The 26,022-nt window shown below is 38.4% G+C and overlaps 1 protein-coding gene across 1 annotated transcript in view; it reads right to left on the bottom strand.

The window, feature by feature from the left end:
• Window positions 1–18,060: 18,060 nt before the first annotated feature.
• The window catches only part of Orc4 (origin recognition complex subunit 4), a 39,854-nt gene continuing 31,892 nt past the window's right edge, over window positions 18,061–26,022 (bottom strand). The window contains exons 8-9 of the mRNA XM_076176734.1: window positions 23,377–23,529; window positions 18,061–19,460 (exon numbers count right to left, since the gene is read on the bottom strand). Of these exons, the coding sequence (XP_076032849.1) occupies window positions 19,302–19,460; window positions 23,377–23,529 (312 nt within the window). The 3' untranslated portion in view covers window positions 18,061–19,301. The remainder of the gene's footprint in view (window positions 19,461–23,376; window positions 23,530–26,022) is intronic.

The raw sequence follows: 26,022 nt of genomic DNA, 5'->3' as shown, positions 1-26,022 counted from the left end.
CCTATTCACTCGACATATCTGAGGGACAGCACTACTCTGTCACCGAAGTCGCAACAATTAGCGATTTCAATGTGAAAATGACACGGAATTTCCGCGGTGTTCGCACAATATGCATCGGAAAGCTTTTCAAGCCTTTTGTATGCATAAGATATATATATATATCGAAGGTTCCTACCGAATCGCTGCTTTAAACTGAACAATTGTTGCTAGAAAATCATAAATCAATTACAATTAAATCGTAAGATATTTTCTTTTCCAACTCTCGTAAGATTTATAGTGTTTATAAGCAATGCGACATTGACCCTTTGTTTACCGTACGTTGCCGTACATCACCTGTTTCACTCGTGGCTGCGTTTCTATTCGTGCGCAAATTATGTTTTCATACCGTAACGTAACTTAAATACATTTATAATTTTCGTAATAAAGATTATCATTTTCGTAAACTTTCTTCTATACTGTTGTATAATGTCCAGTTGACAGTTAAACTCTTGATTTTTTGGGTCAAGTTGATTATAACGTTTTTTACCCAAGTGCATTTGTTTACGATTATAGTTTTAGAAACGCAACCGTTGTTTATGTAAGTTTGCATTCTGCGCGCGCGTGACAGTCGGACAATCTACGTGCGTTCTGATATTAAAATTTGGTGAGTAAAGTTTTGAAATAATGGTAAATATCTTATCATTTTTGTTTGAATAGGTCTTGTAAATCGCCAGATTATAGCGCGACCTATCCGCGGGTCAACCGCAAATAACCACTAGCGGTGCGACCTATCCACTGGCGCGACCTAAATGCGAGTATATACGGTATATTCTTCACTCTGTGCAGAGGCCATACTACTGATGCACATTCCAGTCTTGGATGTATCAGGGTTTCGATGAGTTCTCCCATCATCTCTTCATCCATATAGTGGAATGCCACTTTAATCTTCTGCAATAATATGCATCTCTCTCCCACAATCCTACTGATATGTCAGGTGACAGGTCATTTATCAAGACTCCCAAATGCTTCTCTTTTTTTACCTTTGTAATGAGATCACTTTCCAAGGAATAGTTTAAGTATTTACCTAGTTAAACATATAGACATTTGGGAATGGATGCTAAGAGGAGATTATGAGAATGAGCGATTCTGCCGACAGTACTAAATGGGGCAGAAACATGGACCAAAAGAGAGGAAGAGAGGAGTTTAAATGTGTTTGAGATGAAATGCCTGAGAAGTATGATAGGGGTTGCTATGCTAGATAGAGTGAGAAATGAGGCGAGGATGAGAATAGGGGTGGAAAGGGAGTTGGGAGATAGGGTTCATGAAAGAGTATCAGGATGGTTTGGACATACGGAAAGAATAAGTGAAGAAAGATTAGTAAAAGAGGTGTGGAAGGCAGAGGTGGAAGGAGTGAACATGAGGGGGTATCCTAGGACGAGATGGATGGATGGGGGTAAAAGAGGCATTGGGAAAGAGGGGAATATCTGTTGAGGAAGGATAGGAGAGAACAGAAGATAGGGGTGAATGGAGAATGGTTGTGAATGGATGATGTTGTGATGCATGAGGGGAAATGGGTGGGTGATGGGGTGAAGGAGTATGTATGAGAAATAAATTGACGCAGCCTGAAGGGATTTCTCCCCGTCTCCTTTTCTGCATGAGGGGACAGAGAGGGGGGTCGCCGAATTAATGAAGCGGCCTTGCTGTGGATGTGCTGTGTCTTGTGACACTGCTTCTGACACAGGGCAGTGGACAAGATACAGGGATGGCCCATCATCCAAGAGGTGCCAACATAAAGAGGGAGAAGAGGGTAGAGGGGAGTGGAGTATGTAGAGGATGGAATGGGTGGGAGTGGTTTCTATGCCTTGTCTTTTGGTTACCTTCCGTGTAACGGTATTTTTGACAATCTCTCTTGATATGACAGTTCTGAAAGTGTGGGGGCCATCTTCATAGTTGCTCTTTGGATTCTTTCAATTTTCCCTATGCTCTTTTTGGTACTGGGTGACCGTAGTGTCGCTGCATACTCCAGTCTTGGTCTTATCAGTGTGACTAGTATTTTCTTCAGTTTCTTCATCCAAGTAAATGCCACTTTTATTGATCTCAGCAAGTTGTAGGTTTCTCCAACAATTTTGTTTACCTGTTTATCAGGGGACATGTTCTTTGTGATGATTACCCCAGGTCTTTTTTAAATCCTACTTTCTTTACTTCCTTTTCACTGATTTTATACTGTCCTGGTATCCTGTTTTTACTTTTCCAAATTCCATTATACTATAATTCTTAATGTTGAAGAACACTTCTTACTTCTGACTCTATTCCCAAAGTTTGTTCAAATCTCTCTGCAGTGATTCACGGTCTATTTCAATGCTCACTTTTCTCAACAGCTTTGCATCATCAGCAAAGCTCATGTAACCGTCCACACCCTCATCCATGTCATTCACATAAATAGCAAACATTATTGGAGCCAGTATCGATCCCTGTGGAACTCCACTAATCACCTCTTCCCAAGTAGAACCCTTATCTCTGTGCACTAATCTCATTTTTCTTCCATGCAAGAAATTCTCCATCCATTCTAGTAGTTTACCTTGTATCCCTCCTATAGTTTTCAATTTCCCTAATAGTTTTCTATGTGGCACTTTATCAAAAGCTTTTTGTAGATCTAGGAAAGTACAATCAGCCCATACGTCCCTTTCCTGTATTATATCTTGAGTAAGAATAGATCAGATTTGTGGCACATTTTCTTCCCTCTTTGAATCCAACCTATCTCAGGAGTTTAGTGTGTTTTGTCCATCTATTTTTGATAACTTTTTCACAAATTTTGGTTACGGTACTTGTAAGGAATACCGGTCTATAATTTGTTGGGTCTTCCTTGTTTCCTCCTTGGTATATTGGTATGATGTTGGCCTTTTTTCCAGTCTTCTGGTATTTTTCCTTCCTTAAGCAAATATTATATGATATATTTTGCCTACCAATTCTTTACACTTCTCTAGTAACCAGTTTGCAATTCCATCCAGAATGTGGGATTTCCTGACATCAAGACTTGTTATTTGGTCCACTATTTCAGCTCATGTTGCTATTATTTCCCCCAAACAGGGGGATCTCACTTCTCGCCCTTCATCCCAGTGCCATACTTTTTCTCTAGTGAAAACTGACTTGAAATGTTTGCTCATGACCTCAGCCATTTCTATATCTCATGTGTATTCCATGTTCTCTTGGTATAGTTTCTCTATTTTTTGCTTGTTTTTCACTTTGTTGTTCACCTGTCTATAGAATAGTTTTGGTTGATCCTTAATTTTTTCTATTATGTCTTTTTCATAATTTCTTTATTCTTACCTGCATATTTTTACATATTCATTCCTTGATACATATTTGCCACTTTCTACAAAATTTTCTCTTTTTCCATCTTTTTCAAGCTTTATCCCTTCTTTCTTTGGCCTCGCTACAACTGTTAAACCAGCATTTAATATATTCCTTCTCCTGTTTTTGTCCTGGTACATATTTATCCACCCCTTCATTAAAGATTTCCATCAGAAGCTTCCATTTTTCTTCCACTTGTGTCTCTTCATTTTAGAATTTTTCCCAACTCGCTTCTTGAAAAAATTTCTTGAGTTTCACAAAGTCCGTTTTACTATATACCAGTCTCTTTTTTTTTTTTTTTTTGTATTTCTCATTTCTCTCCATATATATCTACTCCTTTAGTTCTAGCTCAAGTAATACGTGGTCACCTTCCAATTGGTGTCTTGTACTCAATTTTATCCACAATTTCAGGTTCTAACATAAAGATTAAATCAAGTCTCAATGGTTCTTCATTATTTTTATAGCTGGTGTTTTCCTTTACCCATTGTGTCATTGTATATTCCATAGTCATGTAAAATACTACATTTCCCCATAGTTCCTTTCCATTTTTCACTGTCATCTCTTCCCAACAGATTTCTTTGCTGTTAAAATCTCCCATAAGTACCACATTTCCTCCATCTTTCAATACCCCATTTAATGAAATCCTTGTATCTTCTAACATTTTAGAGTAATCTCTCTCCAAGAGCCCATTTTCAGGGGCACATAAATTACCACAGTCTTTTTATATCATTATCTTCAACTCTTATCGTGATCATTTCCACACTGTTCCCTCCACTTGTAACCTTTGTCACATTCAAATTTTTCTTAATCAAGAACATGACTCCACCCTGTTTTCCTATTTCAAAGCCAGTGATTATAAAACCCATTTCAAACACTGTTAGGTGATAGTGAACCCCTTAATTTTGTCTCTACAATTGCCATTATGTCTGATTTTGCTTCTTAAAAGTAATCATTAAGCTCATTTAATCCTGAAATTAATCCATTTATATTAGTATAAGCCACTTAATTTTCTGCACTCTCCATCTCGTTCTTTGTTCCTTTTGTTTCCTTTTCTTGAAGATACCATTTTCTCAGTCTCGCCTAACACTCTCCAAAATAATTTATTTTTCTCAGACTCCGTTCTTTTCTTGTTTTTTCTTTAGTGTCATGTTCCATGATGCATAACTGACACAAAGGGATGCAGGTATAACGCCATAAGCCACATCATAGCCGGAGCCATAGTGCTCATCTTCTTAGTAAATTATAATATTAGGTTACCTTAAATTAGATAATAAGATGATTACAAACATAGGTAACTTACAAAATGATTAGTTGCAGGAGATTTGCAAGCCAGTAGTGGAGGACTACAAAACTGAAGCCTCCTGCCCTCAGAGGTCAGGGGGCACATAAACAAGATGACGCTACAAAGTAATGTCCTCATTACTGTATTTACTTTGTCCAATTTTGCTTAGATAGGTAATGGTTGTAGGTAATGATTGAAATTTTGTAAGCCTTCTTCACACACAAATATAGAAGTAGATGGTTGTGTGGAGCTGGGCAAATAGTGATAGAATAGGCTTATATTGGCACATATCAGCACATTGCCTGGAACAGATGTTGAGCGGTTCTGGTATGAAAGGAAAAAGATGCACACATCTCTAAGACTCCCACCCACACCTATGTACTTACTCCCTCGATTCTTGTTTGTAGGCTTAAAGCTTATATATTTTTCTTATAATGTAAATTAAATTATTTAGTTGCACTCCACCTTTCCTTGTCCTCGTGAAATGAAACTGATCCTATAAAAAAGGCAAATGGTTATATTAGAGACTGGATTGTAGGTGCTGTACTGATCATGGCTGAGATTTGATACATCAACTCAGAGTCTAGTTCGCTTCACTTCTAAATGTCTTCTCTCCTTCTCTTTCCTCAAGGTTCATATCTCTTTTTAACCATACATCTTTATAGTTCTAATTATTAACTTTCCTGTTCTTGCTAGTATCTCTTCCACTGCCCTTTGTGACCTTAATTTCTTCTTTAGGGTTGATTTCCTTCTACATTTTTTCCTATTCTATACACTTCCTCTATTTCCTTTTCTAATTTTTGCTCTTTATCTTGCACTACTATCAAAACATCTCTTGCTAATTCTTTCTCTTCTTTGTTTCTCACAAACCTGACTGGGTTATTTTTTCTTTTAGACCCAATACTACTATGCACTTCTTTTTGTCTACTGTATCTCTCATCAAATTTTTCTTTTCTTTGATTAACTGCACGAGTGTTTCCTTAGCGTTCTCCTGCATTTGTTGCTGAACAATTTCCTTAACCTGTACAGCGTCAGAGCCAAAATATTCTTTATTGCTTAAATCAACTCAAAATTATGTAAAACCAACGAATCTTGCTTATTTTGATTCACCTTAGCCTAGAAGTGGAAAAATTGGGTAGATTTTTTCGAGATGTGCGTGCGAAAGTTTTGTAGAACACCCGTAGACTTTCTTTCGCTCCTCATGCTGGTTGACCGAGGTTCTACTTTTCAGGGAAACTTCGTTAGAATTTCAGAGTGAAGGAATTTTACATTTATGATGTTTCAAATCGATGTACAGTAACCCATAATAGTCTGACACAGAAAACGTGTTTATAAATAGTTTTTGTGGATTTTTCGGCAAATATTTATCACTTTGTTGAGGTAAATTGATTTTTTGGTATCTTTTTTTTTATCATTTAATGGAGGATAAGTGACTGTGGTGTTTCTTATTGTTGTGGTAAATGTTTTAGTAAGCATCAATCACACCATTATTGCCCAGCCACATCTTGTATTATACATCTATTACGAAAATTGGCAGTGTGAAATTGGCAGTTCTATACATCTGAATACGTACTAAATAGTACCTACCTGTCAAAATACAACTTCACCTCCTCACACTTCGATTCATACACCAGTCACCTAAATTACTTCCTAAAGACCGATTTTATACCCCTAGTTACCCCCAAAAAATTGCTGCCAGTGTTGCCAGTTTTGTTAATAAATAAAAAAAACTTTGGTGTTTTTTATAGCCAATGGATAGGACTACATGGTCATTACCACAGATTTGGCAAATTTTTTTTTAATTTGCAGCATATGATGTATGCCGCTGATGCTGTAGGGGTTTAAAGATATCTTATCCTTTTCATGATCTATTTTCCATTCCTTCTTGAGTTGTATTTTTTCCTCACCTATACTTTCTCCAATTTTCTGTTATTGCCTTCCTTTATTCATTTGCCTCTTTTATAGTTGTACTATTTGCAGTATCTTTTGCTTTCCAATTCCTCATTTTCACATTTTACCTCAACCAATCTTTTTTTTTTTTTTTTTTTTTTTGGGGGGGGCGCTCATTTCCCAATTTGTTTCAACATTTGCTTTCTTTAATTCACTAATCCCTTTGTAATTTATATTTTGTTGTTCAATGACCCCTGAAACTAATTCTTTCAAAACTCTCATTTCCTTCTCTATGTCCATAATTCTTCTTGAGTTACCTTTTCCAAGTCTAAATCCTGAAAATGGTCTTTCTTCGTAGTTTTCTAATAATCTCCTCATACTCAATGGAGTCTCTAAGCTCATGTTTATGTTTTGTTGCACTACTCCACCACCAGGGGTCTCATCTGGCCTATCTTCATTCCCTTCCATCTTCTTTCAATACTCACTATTTTCACTTTATTAGCTTAACTCAGGCACCCACAAATGCTCCCCCTTCCCATTCAACACAACCTAGGTATCCTGTTATCGTAGCACTGATGAGAGGTCTTGTTTTAATGTAGTCTCCAGGAGCACTAGTTGTTGACATGTTGACAAGCTGACAATCAACGTGTGTGTATTTACCTAGTTGCATCTTACAGAAAGGGGAGTCGCGCTCGTGGTGTCCCATCTCTGTATCTCGCCATGTCTAATCTGTTCTTAAATTCATGTATGGTTTTGAACTCACTATTGGTTTGTCTAGTTTTTGTCTAGTTTGTGTGCGTGTGTGTATTTACCTATTGTGTGTGTATTTACCTAGTTGTATTTTACGGGAAGGGGAGCTATACTCGTGGTGTCCCGTCTTCGTATCTCATTTTAACTAAACTATTTTTTAATTCATGTATTGTTTTTGCACACACTACTTTCTCATCTAACTTGTTCCAACTGTCTATTACTCTGTGAGCTCTTCTATAGCTGTCTTTCTTGATTTTCTTTCCGTGTCCTCTTGTATTTCTATCATTCCATTTTATTAGATCCTCTCTATCAATAATTTCTATGCCTTTCATGATTCTGTAAGTAGCTATCAAATCTCCACTCTCTCTTCTTTGTTCTAGTGTTTGTACCTCAAGTTTTGCTAGTCTCTATTCATATGATAGTTTTGAGAGTGTTGGTGCCAATTTTGTAACTGCTCTTAGTATTCTTTTAATTTCTTTTTATACATTTTTTTGTACTTGGTGACCACATTGTTGCTGCATATTCCAATCTTGGTCTTATCAGAGTGATTAGTATTTTCTTCACCATTTCCTCATCCAGGTATGTAAATGCCACTTTGATTGTTCTTATCAAATTATAAGTTTCACAAAAAATCTTATTTATTTGTTTCTCAGGTGACATTATTCATAACAATGTCTCCCAGGTCCTTCTCATTTTCAACTTTTTTATTCTTTCTTCTCCCAATTTATATGATCCTGTTATTCTGTTTTTGCTTTTTCCCAATTCCATTATACTACACTTTTTAGTATTGAACTCCATCTCCCACTTCCTACTCCATTCCCAGACTTTATTTAGTGATTCACAATCTTCTTCCGTGTTCACTTTTTTTATTAGTTTTGCATCATCTGCAAAGAAGCTCATATAACTTTCAATTTCTTCATCCATATCATTAATATATATAGCAAACATTATTGGGGCCAAAACTGTTCCTTGTGGAACACCATTTATTACTTCATCCCAATTTGAGTGTTTGTCTCTTATCACTACTCTCATTTTTCTTTCTTGCAAAAAGTTTTCCATCCATTTAAGCAGTTTGCCCTGTATTCCTCCTTCGGTTTCTAATTTCTTAAGCAACTTCTTATGTGGTACTTTGTCAAAAGCTTTTTTTTAGGTCTAGAAATGCACAATCAGCCCATCCATCTCTTTCTTGTATTATATCTATTAGCCTTGAATAGAAACATATTAAATTGGTGACGTATGATCGTCCTTGTCTGAATCCAAATTGCTTTGGATTTAGCATGTTATTTTTTTTTCTAAGTATTTTACCCATCTACTTTTGACAATTCTTTCACAAATTTTTGCTATTGTACTTGTTAGAGAGACTGGTCTATAGTTAGTAGGGTCTTCTTTATTTCCCCCTTTATATATAGGTACTATATTTGCTTTTTTCCAATCTTCTGGAACTTTTCCTTCTTTCAAGGAACTGTTTATTATGCTTTGTATTTTGTCTGCCAGTTCATTCCTGCATTCTTTCAAAATCCAGTTTGCAATTTTATCTGGTCCATGCGATTTTCTGACATCAAGATTACTCAAGTGTTTCATTATTTCATTCTTTGTTACTTCTATTTCTTTCATAGGGGGGACTTTCTCTTTCCATTCGATCTCTTCAGGTTGTATGTTCTCCCTTGTAAACACTGATTTAAAATGCTTGTTCAAAATTTCCGCCATTTCTATATCCTGTGTATTCAACCCCTCCTTGTCTTAATTTCTCCAAATCTTGTTTGTTTTTCAGTTTGTTGTTTACAAATCTGTAAAATAATTTTGGTTGATCTTTACATTTTTCTATGACATCTTTTTCATATTTTCTCTTTTCCTCTCTGCACACTTGTACATATTCATTTCTATAACTGGTATATATTTTCCATTTTTCAGGTCTTTTGCGCTTCTTCCATTTGGTCCAAGCTTTATCTCTTTTGTCTTTTAACTCCCTACAACTTTTGCAGCACTTTACATATTCTTTTTCTTGTTTTTGTTTTGGGACATACTTTTCCACTCCTTCTTTGTAAATTTTTGTCAAAATATTCCATTTCTCTTCTACTGTTGTTTCTTTGTATATTCCTTCCCAGTTTTCTTTTTGAAAGGATTCTCTTATTTTATCAAAGTTTGTTTTTTCATACATCATTCTTCCTTTTCTATATTGTTCATTTCTTTTCATGTATTTCTCATTTAGTTTCAGTTCAATCAATGTGTGGTCAATTTTACTCATTGGTGTTTTATATTCAATCTTTTCCACTATTCTAGGTTCAGATGTGATTATTAGGTCTAGTCTCGATGGTTCTTCTTCATTTCTATGCCTAGTGTTCTCCTGTATCCACTGTGTCATTGTATGGTCAATAATCATCTCGAGAGAACATTTCCCCATGAGTCGTCTCCATCCTTTACTGTCATCTCTTCCCAGCAGACTTCTTTGCAATTAAAGTCGCCCATCATAACTATTCTTCCTCCATCTTCCATTATTTTGTTTAATGTTATTCTTGTGTCTTCTAACATACTTTTATGTTCACTCTCTTCCCACGAGGCTGTTTTTGGAGGCACATAATTTATCACGAACTTTCTGCTCTTCTTATCTCTGTCTTCCACTTCGATCATAATCATCTCTACTGTATTCTTTCCATATGTGACACACCTCACGTTTATATCCTTCTTAGTCAGGAACATAACTCCACCCCCTTGTTTTGTCTCTCTGTTTCTAATCCAATAATTATATGCATCATGTCCTACACTGTTGGGTGGTAGTGGACCTTTTAATTTCGTTTCTACAATTCCCATTATGTCCGGTTCTTTTTCCTTCAGATAATCATTCAGCTCATTCAATCCTGTTATTAATCCATCTATATTTGTGTAAGACACTTTTAGTTTTCTGCCACTTCCATTGTATTCTGTTTCCCTTTTGTCTTTTCTCTAGTATGTCGTATTTCCTTACTTTCATATTCACTACTCTCCAATAAAATTTCTTTTTCTGACTCTGTTCTGGTCTCGTTTTTTCCCTTAGCTTCATGTCTTTTCATTTTTTCCTCCTCTCTTTCCTCTTTATTCATTTCTCTTTTTATCCATACCTTTTTATATTGTTCACTTGCTACTAGTTTCCGTTTTTGCTAAGATATTCTCTGCCGTCGTTTGTGACCTGAATTTAATCTTAATTGGTCTGGTCTTATCTGTACTATACTTTCCGAGTCTATACATCTCTTCAATTTGTTTCATGATTTCAGGTTCATCTTCCTGAACTAATTCTAGTAAACTGCTTACTTTTTCTTTTTCCTCATTCATTCTTGTGGTTCTATTTAGGTTATATTTCTCTTCCATTCCTAATATAATTATACATTTCTTTTTATCTGCTAAGTCTCTTACTATATTCTCCTTCTGTCTCATCACTTTAATAACTGAGTCTTTAGTTTGTTCTTTCGTTTGCTGTTTAATTATGTCAGTAAATGCAACTCTACTGTTTGCTTGGATTTTTTCCACCCCTGTGCTTCTTTTGCTATGGCCTCTTTATTTTCTTTATTATTTCTCTTTAATTCCTCATTCTCCTCTTTTACTTCTTTTAACTGTCTTTTTAAATCTTCTATTTCTTTAGTTAAGTTTTTGTTCACCTTCTCTAGTTCTTCCAGTTTTTCAACTCTCTGCGCAATCTTTGCTACGTTACCGAACCTCTTCTCCCAATGTTCGGTCATTTTTTCAAGTTTTTCCTCTAGTCTTTCTAATCGGGGAGGTTGGTATTCTCCTCCCCCTCATTAAATCCTTGGAAATTATTATCTTCACCTTCCATTGCGTTGCTCTCATCTATATTTCTAACCTTAATGCTTTTACTGATATTTTCGATTTCCCATGTTGTTAGCTGACCTTTTGTTTACTGTACATTTTTTCTGCTGTCAGGGGGAGCCCGTTCGTCTCCCTCCTCATTTTCTTCCATTTCCCTCAGTAATCCCTCCCCTTCTCCCCTTTCATTACCTTTTTACTACACCACGAGTTTTGCCCTTCCCTACAAATACAATAAGGTACTTCCTCGTAGTTGAGATCCACGAAAAATACGTTTTTTTCAGAGTTCCAATCCACGCCGTGAATCCAACGAAAAAGTGTGTGTGTGCATTTACCTAGTTGTATCTTACAGGAAGGGGAGCTATGCTTGAGGTGTCCTGTCTTTGTATCTTGCAGTATCTAGTTTGCTCTTAAATTTGTGTATAGTTTTTGCCCACACTACTGTTTTGTCCAGCTTGTTCCAGATATCCACCATTCTGTGTGGAAAACTTTTTTTTTTCCAGGTCTCTTCTATAACTGTTCTTATTTAGTTTTTTGTCATGTCCTCTTGTATTTCTCTTATCCCAATTTAGTAAGTCCTCTCTATTAAGGATTTCCATGCCTTTTATGATTCTGTAGATGATCAGCAGGTCTAAAGTCTGTAATTTCAATTTAGACAGTCTCTCCCCATATGACAGGTCTGAAAGTGTTGGGGCCATTTTCGTGGCTGCTCTCTGGATTCTTTAAATTTTTTTCTATATTCTTTTTGGTACTGGGTGACCATAATGTGTATATTTATTTACCTAGTATCTTACAGAAAGGGGGCTATACTCATGGTGTCCTGTCTTTGTATCTGTATCTCGCAGTGTCTAGTTTGCTCTTAAATTCATGTATAGTTTCTGTACACACTACTGTTTCATCCAGTTTGTTTCAGACATCCACCACTCTGTGGGGAAAGCTGTTTTTTTCAGGTCTCTTCTTTAATTATCCTTTTTGAGTTTCTTATCCCAATTTAGTAAGTCCTCTCTATCAAGGACTTCCATGCCTTTCATGATTATGTAGATGGTTAGTAGGGCACCTCTTTCTCTTCTTTGTTCCAGAGTAGGTAATTTCAGTTTTGACTGTTGAAATAAAATATTTGTTATTGTGCATCTTGTATTGTTTTTGATTGAATGTACAATGCAATGTATAGTAAGAATTTTGTCATTTGATTTATTATATAATCTTACTTAATTTGCATGTATAACAAAGTTCAGTTGCTAGGCCTGAGAGATTTCCCGCGCTAAGGGAGACATTACGCTTCTGCAAGTTAGTCATGGTGAAGCCACGGTGTGGAGAGGTTGATGTGTATATTTTTGTCTGAACATAAACTTATTTGTGTTATGTGCATTGTGCCTTTGAAGAACAATAAACAGTTAAGTGCTTTTCTAAGCGTTTATATAATACCCATAACTTTTAACATAGGTTATGGGCCCAGGACACGTTATTTTGTGTGCTTAGAAATTACACTGCGTCACAGCGAATGGTGATTGAATCGAGCATGGCGGTGTAGGCACGTGAACAAGAGTGAACGTAAGTGTTTATTACGTTGCATTTCATTTGTGTGACACAGACTGACAAAATGGATCGCAGTACAATCAACCTCACACTGTTGAATGATACGAACTATCCTACGTGGAAGTTGCAGATGAAGATGCACTTGATTAAAGAGGATATGTTCGGTATAGTAACTGGCTCAGAAACAGTACCGACAGAGGAAGGGGAGCTGGAAAAATACTATAAGAAAAAGGCCTGGGCGTTGGCTTTTATTGTATTGGCTATTGACCAAAACCTTCTTTATTTGGTTGGGTATCCAACTGATCCAGGTGCTGTGTGGAAACTACTGGAGGACACTTTTCAAAAGAAAACCTGGTCAAATAAACTACGACTCAAGAAACGGTTGTACAACATGAAGTTATGCCAAGAAGACAGTATGCAGGAACATTTGAAGAGGTTCGTTGAATTATTTGGTGAACTCGAGGAAAACAAGGTAATTATATTGTTATCGTCATTGCCTGACAGTTATTCAGTGCCTGTAACAGCACTAGAGGCTTCGGAAAGTGTACCTAAGTGGGAAACTGTGACGGAACGTCTTCTACATGAGGAAAGTAAGTGTAGTTTTATGAAGTCAACGAACAATAACAGTGCACTTGTTGTTAATAAAACAAAGTCATATAAAAAGATAGAGCATTTTGAGAGCAAAAAAAGGGGACACGTCAAGAAAAATTGTTGGGTTTATTTGAAGAAGTGTAAAAATGAAAAAGTGAACTGTGTTGTGGGAAATATAAAGGATGAAAAAGAAATAGCATTGGTTGCTACTGCTTTATCTGTAAATTCTGTATTCAAAGCAGGTAGTTGGGTAATTGATTCATGTGCTACGCAACATATGTCCCATAAAAAGGAACTTTTTTCAAGTTATGAGACACTAGAAATGCCCTTGTTTGTTGAAGTAGGAGATGGTAGAGCTTTGAAAGCTTATGGGGTAGGTGATGTTTGCATTAAGTTGAAACTACCTAATGATGAAATAACTAATTGTACTGTAAAATATGTTCTCTTCATTCCTGATTTAACTTATAATTTGATGTCAGTACCTAAGATGGTTAAAAATGATATAACTGTAAATTTCCATGAAGGTAAATGTGAAATTTTCAACCAAGAAAATGAGTTGTTGGCTGTTGCAAATTTAGTAGGGAATTTGTATTTTCTAGAATGTGTTAGTGATATTGCAGCTGCAACAACACTTGACTGTCTCCAATTCTGCACTTGTTGCACAGTCAAAAGAGATGTTATGGCATCGCAGGTTAGGCCACCTTGGCATTGATAATCTTTGTAAATTAGTTAGGAAAGATTTGATAAATGGTGTCAACAGTTCTCTTAGAAGTGACTATTTTTTGTGAAAGCAGCTTTGATGGTAAGAATCATAGACAACCATTTCGATCATCACTGAAGGACGGAAATAGAAAACTGTTTGAGTTAATACATACTGATGTATTGGGAAGATTAACCCTAGTTCTTTGGGTAATGAAATTACTTTCTGACCTTCATAGATGATGCTTCTAGGTATACATGGGTATGCATTTTGACAAATAAGAGTGATGTTTTCAACAAGTTTGTAGAGTGGAAGACATTGGTTGAGAAACAATATGATGCTAAAATCAAAATTGTTAGATCAGATAACGGGGGAGAGTATATCTCCAATGAGTTCCAAAAGAGTATACGTCATGAAACCATTGTACCTCAAACTCCTGAACAGAATGGTGTTGCAGAAAGGAAAAATCATACCCTGGTTGAAACCATAAGAGCAATGCTATTGGATTCAAACTTGCCTAAGTCATTTTGGGCTGAAGCTCTAAGTACAGCAGTCTATATTAGAAATAGGTGTCCAACAGCTGCTCTAACAGACATGACACCATATGAAGCTCTTAATGGCAGAAAACCTAATGTTGAACATTTAAGATTTTTGTATGTGTATCATATGTTCATGTACCTAAAGATGAAAGATCTAAATTAAATTCTAAATCTAAGCGTTACGTTATGTTAGGATATGGATCTACTACTAAAGGTTACAAATTGTATGATGTAACTAGTAAGGAAATAATTTACAGCAGGGATGTAATTTTCAATGAATCTCAAATATATTTTCTTGAGAAGGAGTGTGATAATGTTGATCCAGTTTCAGTTGAAAAAGTTGATATTTCCATTCCTGTAGATAAAGATGAGGAAAACGGAAATGAAGCTCCTGAAATGCATGTTAGGCGGTCCAATAGAGATAGACGTCCACCAGAACGTCTTGGTGAATGGGTTAATATTTGCGATACACCATCACTTGGTGAACCACAAAGTGTTGAGGATGCTTTGAATGGACCTGAAAAATCTCTTTGGAAAGCAGCTATGCAGAGTGAAATATCAGCTCTTTCTTCTAATGATGTTTGGGATTTGACAGAGTTGCCAGAAGGACGAACTCCCGTCAAATCAAAGTGGGTTTTTAAAAAGAAAATTGGACCTGATGGCTCAGTTTCCTCTTATAAAGCTCGCTTAGTTGCTCAAGGCTTTTCACAAAGACCTGGTATTGACTATGATGAGACCTTCAGTCCTGTGGTTAGGTTTGAGTCAATACGTACCATCTTATCATTAGCTGCTCGAGAAGGATCAAAGATCCATCAGATGGATGTATCTCCTGCGTGAAGAGATTTACTTAACTCAACCCGAATCTTTTCATGAACCTGGAAAAGAAGAGTTAGTATGTAAACTAAACAAGGCCATCTATGGCCTCAAACAAGGTCCTAAATGTTGGAATGATAACTTAGATAAATTTATTAAAGACTTGCATTTTGAACAAAGTCCTAGTGATTCATGTGTTTACACTCGCATGTATGATAATGATTTGTGTATAATTGCCATATATGTTGATGATGTCATTTTAGCTTGTAAGTCCTTTGATATTACTGCTGAGATTAAGAATTTGTTGAGTGAGCGTTACTTGATGAAGGACTTAGGAGAATTGAAATACTTTCTAGGTGTAAAAATTGCACAAAATAATGATAAAATCTTCATCAATCAATCTGGATTTATTAAGAGTGTTCTTAACAAGTTTGGCTTTGGTGACTGTAAGCCTGTATCTACTCCATGTGATGTAAGCAATGTTCTCTTAAAAGACTATGATGAATCAGATCTCTTTGATACTACTAAGTATCAATGTTGGCAGTTTGTTATTTTTGTCCACAAAAACCAGACCAGTATGTAATGTTGCAAAGTACTGTAATAAACCTTATCAACAGCATTGGTCAGCAGTTAAGAGGATCTTCAGATACCTCAAAGGAACCATTACAGTTGGACTACTCTATACTAATGATGATGTAAATGATGCTGACTGGGCTGGTGATAGATCTGACCGTAAATCCACATCAGGTTACTGTTTTAGGCTCAGGACTAGTGGACTGATTTCTTGGCGCTAAAACAAGCAATCATGCATTGCACTCTCAACTGCTGAAGCTGAATATGTAGCACTATCTGGTGCAGCATAGGAAGCTGTTTGGCTTAAATCTTTGCTAACAGACTTGAAACACGATTGTCAAAGTCCTATATCTATCTTTGAGGATAATCAGTCTGCTTTAGTCCTTGCAAAGAATCAGAAAGATAATTCTCGTACTAAACATATTGATATAAAGTTTCATTTTGTGAGAGAGTTGATCAATAACAAAACCATTGGTGTGAAATATTGTCCACGGGAGGTAACCAAAAAGGAAAAGCCATAGAAACCATTCCCACTCATTCCATCTCCTACATACTCCACTCCCCTCCACCCTCCCTTTCACCTTGGCACCTCCTGGATGACGGGTTATCCCTGTATCCTGTCCACTGCCCTGGGTCATAAGCAGTGTTGCAAGAAACAGCACATCCACAGCAAGGCTGCTTCATTAATTCGGCGACCCCCCTCTCCATCTCCCCATGCAGGAAAGGAGAAGACGGGAAGAAATCCCTTTGGGCTGCGTCAATTCATTTCTCATACATACCCCCTCACCCCCCCATCCCCCACCCCCTCATGCATCACAGCATCATCTATACACAACCCTTCTCCATTCACCCCTATCTTCTGCCATCTCCCGTCCTTCCTCAATAGACATTCCTCTCATTCGTTATGCCCCTTTTACCCCATCCATCCATCTCATCCTAGGACGCCCCCTCATATTCACTCCTTCCACCTCTGCCTTCCACACTTCTTTTACTAATATTTTCTCACTCATTCTTTCCATGTGTCCAAACCATCCTAATACTCTTTCATCAACCCTATCTCCTAACTCCCTTTTCACCCCTGTTCTCCTCCTCACCTCCTCATTTCTCACCCTATCTAGCCAAAAAAAAAACTATCATAATTCTCAGACATTTCATCTCAAACACATTCAAACTCCTTCTCTCTTCCTCTCTTACTTTCCATGTTTCTTCCCCATACAGTGCTGTCGGCACACACTCCTTCATATAACCTCCTCTTAGGATCCATTCCCAAATGTCTCTTTCTCGTTACACTTTTTAATTCACCGCGGCATTTACTCGCTTTTCTCAATCTACATTCTACCTCTACCCCCACTCCTCCCTTTCCTGCCACATTCACACCAAAGTATCTAAAACTATCCACTTCCTCCAATCGCTCTCCCTTAATACTCACTTCTAGCCTGCTACCACTCTCTCCCCTTGTACATTTATCTTCAGCTTCCTTCTTTCACACACCTTCTCAAACTCTGTCACTAACTTCCTCAATCCCTCCTCTGATCCTGCTACAAGCACAGTGTCATAAGCAAACAACAATTGGCTTTTTTCCCACTTTTCTCCAGTTTCTTTAACCATCTCCAATCCCTGACCCACTACCCTTGCATTCATCTCTCACACCACCCCATCCATGTATAAACTGAACTGTCAGAGAAATAACACATCCCTGATGAAGTCCCACCTTTACCTTAAACCATTCACTCTCTCCATTTCTAATCCTAACACAAGCTCTACTACTCTCGTAAAAACTCTTGCCTGCTCTTAATAGCTTTCCTCCTACCCCTATATCTGCAATACCTCCCACAATGCCTTCCTGTCTACCCTGTCATAAGCCCTTTACTTTTTTTTAGGAATGTCCCCTCTGGGACTACAGGTAGCAGGATTCCTAGTCCTAACCCCCGTCCCATTTTTTGTCACCTTTTACAACTCAAGTGGGAAAACTTAGTGGCAGCATTCTTTTCCCCCACCACAGGGTAGGCAAAAAAAGGAAATGAATATTCAGAGAAATGGTACAGGACAGTAACAAGGGGTTGGGGGACAGCATAACGGAGGGACAGTTGTAGTATAATAAAAGTGTCATCATTTCTCTATGAACAGAGTCTTCTTCTATCACAGACAAAATGATGTGTGGCTCTGGTCTTTAGGGGCACCCCATATAGACCCTAAAGTATCAACTGCATACTACTCTGCCACAATAACATGCTATTTGTAAATCTAAGAAAGTACAATCAGCCCATCCTTCTCTTGTATTATATCTATTAATCTTGAGTAGAAACAGATCAAATTTGTGGCACATGATCTTCCCTGTCTAAATCCAAATTGTCTCAGGTTTATTATATTGTTTTCTTCCAGATATTTTATCCATCTATTCTTAATAACTTTTTCACAATTCAAAAATTTTGGCTAGTGTTTGTAAGGGAAACTGGTCTGTAATTTGTTGGATCTTTATTTCCTCCTTTATATATTGGTACAATATTGGCATTTTCCCAGTCCTTTGTGTGTGTATTTACCTAGTTGTATTTTGCGTGAAAAGAGCTATGCTCATAGTGACCCGTTATAGTAGTTTCAGCACTCACTGTCTCCTTTCATTCTCTTTCACCCTGAATGTGGATACCACAGAAAATGAGCTCAAGCCTGTTCATGGTAAATTTATTCTTTTCTCTCTCTCTCTCTAAATATATGTAAAAAAAAAATTCTAACAAAATGAGGGTGGGGTTTGATCAAACTTGTACAAATTATTTCTCTATGTAAAAAATATATATAAAAAAAGGTAATACACACAAGTCCACTATCTCTTATCACTAGCACCCTCAATGTATAACCCATGATTGGTGTGAACAGGAATGGTTGATGGAGCAGTAGAACCTTAAGAGCACTACAGATTGACATCTCATTAACAGACACCGCATTACTGGATATCGGATGCAACGGGCAAAATCCGCTGGTCCAGTCAGAAATCCACTGGTCCGGTCCGACAGTCTAAATTTCGCGGGTAAGGTGAATGCGTCCGTTAGTTCGGCATTTGTCCGCTGAGTGGCTGATGGCATCCACTTTGTTTTGTTTCCTAGTTAACAAGATCGTGATCGGTGTGGACGTTTGGATGTTTATTAGCTGTGTTTGCGGTGTTTTCGCTGGTTTTGGTGCTGTTGTTTAGTGCTGTGCAATCATTATGCCACCCAAAAACCACTCCAAATCAACGGATTATTCACATCAACGGACACCGTTACCCCCCTTTTAGTCCGTTAATGAGAGGTCAATCTGTATAATGAATCTCCAGGGAGAGCAAACACATAATACAGAATCAGTCAGCTCTACAAACTATCTATAACCAGAACATTGACATTGGTGTCCTCATATACCCACTCATACCTGAGGACACCAACATCATTGTCCTTGTATACTAGGGTTAATAATGAAAAAGAATGAAAATAATAATAAATAAGTGTACACATTCCATCTCTTTAGAACAAACTCAACCAAGAGCTGAATGTGCCCATTGCTGAAGGTCAGTAGGAAGCCCAGGAAGATCAGAAAGGGCTTCCATGATTTGTGAAGGGGTGAGGAGAAGTTTGACTAGTTGATATTCCCGCTGTACTTTGGCACTATCCACTGGACGCACTATCTCTAAACACTGAAACATAGAATAGTATATATTACTTGTGCAAGTTCTCTACTTTAAAGTGTACTTATTTCAATCAATCAATCCATTGGTCTCTTACAGAAGACCCATGGTTCTCAGGTAATCAGCAACAGCCACCAGACTGGCCCACAAATCACATATGGAAGAGATGTTGTGTTGTTAGGGCAAGCCCAGGGTAGGGCATGTAAGAAGAGATGTTTTTTATGAGGCAAATACATGTGTGACTGGACCTTTTCTATGCTAGTATTGCTTTATAGCTGGATAGTGACCTGAACACATGCACTAGTGTGGTTCTTGCATATTATAGGAGGGATTTCTCTGTAAGATTGGGGAGTTTGATGGAGTAGATAGGAGAGGGAAAGGAAAGTGAAAGGAGAAGGAAAGAAATAGATGTGCACAGAGAGTGGCTGTGAATGGATGCGAAGTTTATGCAACCCAAAGGGATTTCTTCTTGTCTAATCTGTAATTTCCCAAATAGATGATAGAGGAGGGTTACCATGTAATGAAATGGTGGGGATAAACCAACCTCAGTTGTCAGAATCTGCTGTGATGCTGCATCTTGCTGTACTACTACTGACCCAAGTAGCAAGTAGGGACAGGAATGACCCTTCATCCACAAGAAGCTAATATAGAAGGTATACAGGTGGTCATTGGGGGCAAATGTGGTGTAATTGGCAAGCATGCCTATGTGGCAAGTGGGAATTCCTGAGCTCAATTCCCAGGCAGTGCCAGCTTTTCTAGTGATGCTCTCCAATTTCAACAGAAGGGACAACAAATAAGTGTTAGATGGGTGTGGGATGGGTAAAGAGTGGGTGTATACCTTGACTAGACTACCCCCTTACAAGGGGGAAAGGAACTTTGGGTATATGTACATACAGTGTCTGCAAAAAGTATAGAGCACCCCTCCCCCTCAAAGGAAAAAACACAAACATAATGAGATTGCACCCATGTACTCAAAAATAATGTTATGAAATTAAACAATACTCAGTTTTTAGTATCTGATCATCTGTCCTTTAGCTTTGATGACCCTTTGTAGATGTCTTGGCATTGAATCAGACAGTTTTCTGAAGTAATCCAGCTCCATTTCTTTGGTCCACATTTTCAAGATCTCATGGAAGGGCTGCGACACAGATGATGTGTTGCAGGTTGAGAGCCAATTTTTCATATAATTCCAACAATTCTCAATTGGATTTAAGTCAGGAGAGTTACCTGGCCACTCAATAAGCTCAACATTATGATCAGAAAACCATTTCATCACTGGTTTTGCCTTATGGCCTGGTGCATTATCCTGCAAAAATTTCTCACATCCATGAATCTCATAAAAATGCAACATATGGTCATCTAGCACTTTGATATAATTATCAGCTCTCATTCTCATGTTTTTTGGAAGGAAAAACAACCCAGTACAACCCTTTGCACCACTAAATGACCCCACACCATCACACTGTCAGGATGCTTCACTGTTTTGTGGGTGTACTGAGGAGAGCAGCAATTGGAATTCTTGGGACATCTGATCCTCCTTGGCCGTGGTCTGACACATCTTAAGGTACTTTCATCACTAAACAGTACCTTCCTCCACTGTTCAGCAGTCCAGTCTTTGTATTTGCATGCAAACGCAAGTTTCTTCTTCACCATTGGCAAGGTAAGGAGCGGTTTGTCAGCAGGCTTGTACGTGGTTAGGCTGAGCTCTTTCTGTCACTAATGCTGCATGGTTCATTCTGACACTCCTTGCATCAAAGTCAGATGCCTTCTTTTGAGTTCACCTGCTGTAATATCTGGATCCTTAAGTGATTCACATTGTAGGAGGTTGTCAGTAGACTTGGAGGTCTTTCTAGGCCTTCCAGGGACAGGTTTTCGAGGTGGTACAATGTTGGGTGGGAGGCCACAAGCTGTAGCAACCAGACATTAAATGGTGCTCTCACATCACACTGTATGTCTCAAAATCTCTTTCATCAACACATTTTCAGACTTCCAGGCCAAAATGAGCCTTTTCCTTACCACCAAGATTAGTAGGAGCCATCAAGATGAATGTCTCCTAAAACTGCAGTGCCACAAAGTGAAACAACAAAAATAGGAGGTAGGAGGCCAGAGCAAAAAATAACACAACCCCTCTCCACAAAAGCTCGAAGAGCACTGAGGTGGGAAAACGCAAGCTGGCTGAGCTGCCTGAGAGCTGGCTGAGTTGCCAGATGTAAAATAATAATGACAGGATACCAGACAGCAGCAAGAAACGCAAAAAGTTCAGAGCACTTTTAAGCCTTGATTTCAATGGGGAGCACTCTATACTTTTTGCGGATACTGTACGTATATCTGATTGATTCAGTTTAAAGTCACAAAACTCCCCCTTATCAGAAAGCTAAGATGATGTCCCTTGTAGTATGGAATTTAATGAGTCATGCCCTTGGTTCAATTTGCCTGTGGCAGGGCTCAAACCATCACCTCAACCTCCACCACAAGTAGCAATGCCCTAATTCACTTGGCCACCAATAGCAATTACGTTTTAGTAAAGGTCTCTTACTCTTTTCTATTTCTTCCTAGTACTTCTGCTATTTTATTTTCTTGTAATTTGCACTTTTTATTTTGTATGCAGGCTTTATTTTTTCTTAAGTTGTATGGAAATCTTTACTGGAAAATGGTCAGAGATCATGGTTTCCTAAATTGTTCATGGCCGGAGACAGGGAGAGCACATTGTTATCTCACTTGCTTGTTGCACTGGGGAAGTTGTCTAATGGAGATGTTAGCCAGGGTTTAGTCTGTTTGGTGTTGCTTTAGTATTTTGTTCCCTTTTTGATATACCACCTGTATGTACAGCCATATTAGGTGGTGTACATTCATGTTACCAGCCAGTATGTTGTTTAGCAGTGTAGTGAGAGGCTGGGATTAGGGGATGTAGCCCTGAGGGGCTAATGGGGAGGGTGGTATGTAATGTTTGTGATTTTTGTATCTTAATTTCTTTGTGTTTAGATTGATATTATTTCTGATGTGGTATCTGTTACTGATTATTTAATTGATTCTGCTGAAAAAAGGAAAGCTGCTGGTTCCAATGTCACTAACTACACAGAGGTGTAAGTGGACAGGCACTGGACCTTCTTGTACGAATAAACAAAGACAAAAATGAAGATGGGTCAGAAGAAAGTGAGAGTAAAATGAGTGAATTTTTAGGGCCAATCTAGAAACCAAATACTAGCCCCTTGGTCCTAAACCTCTGGGTGGAGATGAGGGCTTGGTGACATGCATCCTAAAGACATCAAGGTCTGTGAGGGATCTTGGGTCATCCTCCAGGTTTCTGCCTTTTCTTGGATGATATCACTTTATGTAAGTCCACCTCTTTGATGCTAGTGTCCTCATAAAGACTATACCACAATCTCATTCCATGCATACTCAAAGATCTCTTGCCTATACATCACAATCCAATAGCCATATATCTACCTATACCCTATACATCAATAGGCTTCTTCCCCTTTACAAAGGAAGTAGCCAGCCAAGGCATGCACCCACTCACACCCATTCCATTCCCACCCGTCCATCATTTCTCTATTATCTCAGTTTCTTGTGAACGAAGGGTTATCCCTGTCCCCTGCCCATTGACCAGGTCATAGGCAATGCAGCAAGACACAGCATAACCACGGTAGGGCCAGTAGCTTCAATTACATGGCAACCCTCCCTCCTTGTCCCCTCATGCAAAAATAGAGATGAGTACAAATCTTTTACAGTTACAGTACAATAAGAGAGTATGCAAAAATCCCAATTGTTTCATACATAGCCAACCCTACCTTATATGTAACAGGTGACTAGGTAGGGAAAAATGTAAATTATCAAAATATACATGATGTCATTCAAGTACACTTTCAACTAAGCTAATTCTGTGTGATATATGCAATGCACTACTATTACACAACCTTCTCACCTGCAACTGGTCAAAAGCCTTCAAAACAACAGGTCTATCAAAGCTCTGCATGGAAGACTTGCGCTGGCTGAATTTGAGGTACTCGTGTAAAACCATCTCAAAGTTGAATGGTTCACCTTCATAAATCTGTACCAGATGCTTCATTGCCACCACCTGTCATAATATCAATTAATTAGATACAATTTCATATGTGGCTTTATGAACAAAATGAAGAGGTTTTCTACTGATTATACTTTCTATGAAGTGACTTTCCTTTTCTTTTCCAGAATGCTCATGCTTCTCATGACATACTTTAAAAATTATTTGTACAACTAACTTGGACCTTAACATGCACAAATAGTTTATTCTTGAAGTGCCAATCTTTGAGGAAAAATAGAGATGTACAAATCAATCAATCCATTCCCCTGCCTCTCTCAACAGTTTTGCTCACACCATGAATATTGTGAGAGAGAAAAAGAAAGAAAAAAATCTTTACCCTCCAGGTCTTGTTTAATGTGGTTCCACAGGTTTTCTATTGGGTTTATGTCAGGACTACTGCCTGGCCAGTCTGCTATGTAAGGTATATGACAGTCTTTAAGCCACTAAGTAACACAACGAGCAGTGTGGGCTGGGGCGTGATCTTGTTGAAAGATGTTAACACCTGAGCTATTAAAAGAATCCTCCAGGGGGGTAAATGATATGGACAAGGAAGTGCGAACGGACAAGTGGGCATATTGCTAGCTGAAGAGGATTGCAGTTAGCAATCTAAATATATAGTTTCGCTTACTCAACTCTTTATTTCGTCCGACTGTGGTGTTAGTTGTGATTTACAAATGTGTTACTACATTTCTCACCAGTGATATATATATATATATATATATATATATATATGTATATGTATATATATATATGTATATATATATATATATATATATATATATATGTACAGTGCTCGACAAAAGTTCGCGGCGCCTCAGCGAATCTAAACAAAAATGCACAAAAATGTAATTAATCATTATATTTATTGGATTTTTACTCACCTAATACTTGGTTGGGAGTCCTTTGCGCTTTAACACAGCCTCAAGACGACGTGGAAGTGAAGCAGCTAGGTTGTGGAGGGTTGTAGGCTCCAAATTATCCCAGATTTCCTGAATGGCTGCCTCGAGCTTGGGTATAGAGCTGACGTCTTTGCCTTGTAACCTCTTCTTTATAATGTGCCACAAATTTTCAATTGGGTTCAAATCAGGGCTATTACCTGGCCAGTCCTTTATAAAGTTCACTTCACAGTCGTTGAGCCAAGTAGTGATGGATTTAGCAGTGTGGCAGTGGGCACCGTCCTGCTGAAAAACTGTGGCACCTGTTTTTTCAAATGATTCAGGTAAATTTTCACACAGAAGCTCCAAGTACACGTTTTGGTTCACTTTTAAGTTCTTGGGTAACACTACTAATGACCCCAAGCCCTTGCCGCTGAAACAGCCCCACACCATTAAAGTATCAGGGAATTTGACAGTACCCTTGACGTACCGAGGGTCAAGCAGGTCACTTCCATGTCGCCGGTACACCTTTGCACCACGGTTACAGGTGACACTGAAGGTGGCCTCGTCAGACCACAAAACGTCAAGCCAGTCGTCCTCAGTCCAGTGAGAGTATTTCTTGGCAAATTCAATCCTTCTGGCTTTCTGCTTCTTGGTGACAAGTGGCTTAGCAACAGGCTGGTGACTCACGTACCCAAGCTCATGCACCCTTCGTGACACTGTCCTCACAGACACCTCACCAAACACCCCAGGGTTCTGTTCCTTCACTACCCTTGCTGTCTTACGAGGAGATGCCTCTAGAGTGTAAACAGTGTAAACAAACCCTCAAACTATACGCCGCTGCCAGACAACACCACTCAGTTGCCACGTGGCTGTCATTGTGAGAGAGTGTCTGCGGTACATTTTTTTTTGGTAGCTCCAATCCTGTGACCTTACCATGGCCGATGCAGCTTATAGAAGCAAGCAGTTAATAGCCCAGATCATTGCTCTACGTGAATCAGGCAAGAAAACGAAGGAAATAAGTGAACAGTTAAGCTGTGCAAAGTCTACAGTGAGGAAGTGGTGTGCACGTGCAAGAGATTTGCCAGATGACATTTTGCCTGCTCACAAACCACGCTCAGGACGCCCTAGAAAGACTTCTACAAGGGCAGATACCATCATAAAACGAACTCTAGAGGCATCTGCTCGTAAGACAGCAAGGGTAGTGAAGGAACAGAACCCTGGGGTGTTTGGTGAGGTGTCTGTGAGGACAGTGTCACGAAGGGTGCATGAGCTTGGGTACGTGAGTCACCAGCCTGTTGCTAAGCCACTTGTCACCAAGAAGCAGAAAGCCAGAAGGATTGAATTTGACAAGAAATACTCTCACTGGACTGAGGACGACTGGCTTGACGTTTTGTGGTCTGACGAGGCCACCTTCAGTGTCACCTGTAACCGTGGTGCAAAGGTGTACCGGCGACATGGAAGTGACCCGCTTGACCCTCGGTACGTCAAGGGTACTGTCAAATTCCCTGATACTTTAATGGTGTGGGGCTGTTTCAGCGGCAAGGGCTTGGGGTCATTAGTAGTGTTACCCAAGAACTTAAAGGCTCAACGACTGTGAAGTGAACTTTATAAAGGACTGGCCAGGTAATAG

This window comes from Oratosquilla oratoria, chromosome 39 (assembly GCF_046742065.1).
Source record: "Oratosquilla oratoria isolate Oo_2021 chromosome 39, ASM4674206v1, whole genome shotgun sequence".
Classification (NCBI taxonomy): Eukaryota; Metazoa; Arthropoda; class Malacostraca; order Stomatopoda; family Squillidae; genus Oratosquilla; species Oratosquilla oratoria.
The sequence above is the reverse complement of the archived record's forward strand: the minus strand, read 5'-3'. Positions and strand labels throughout refer to the sequence as shown.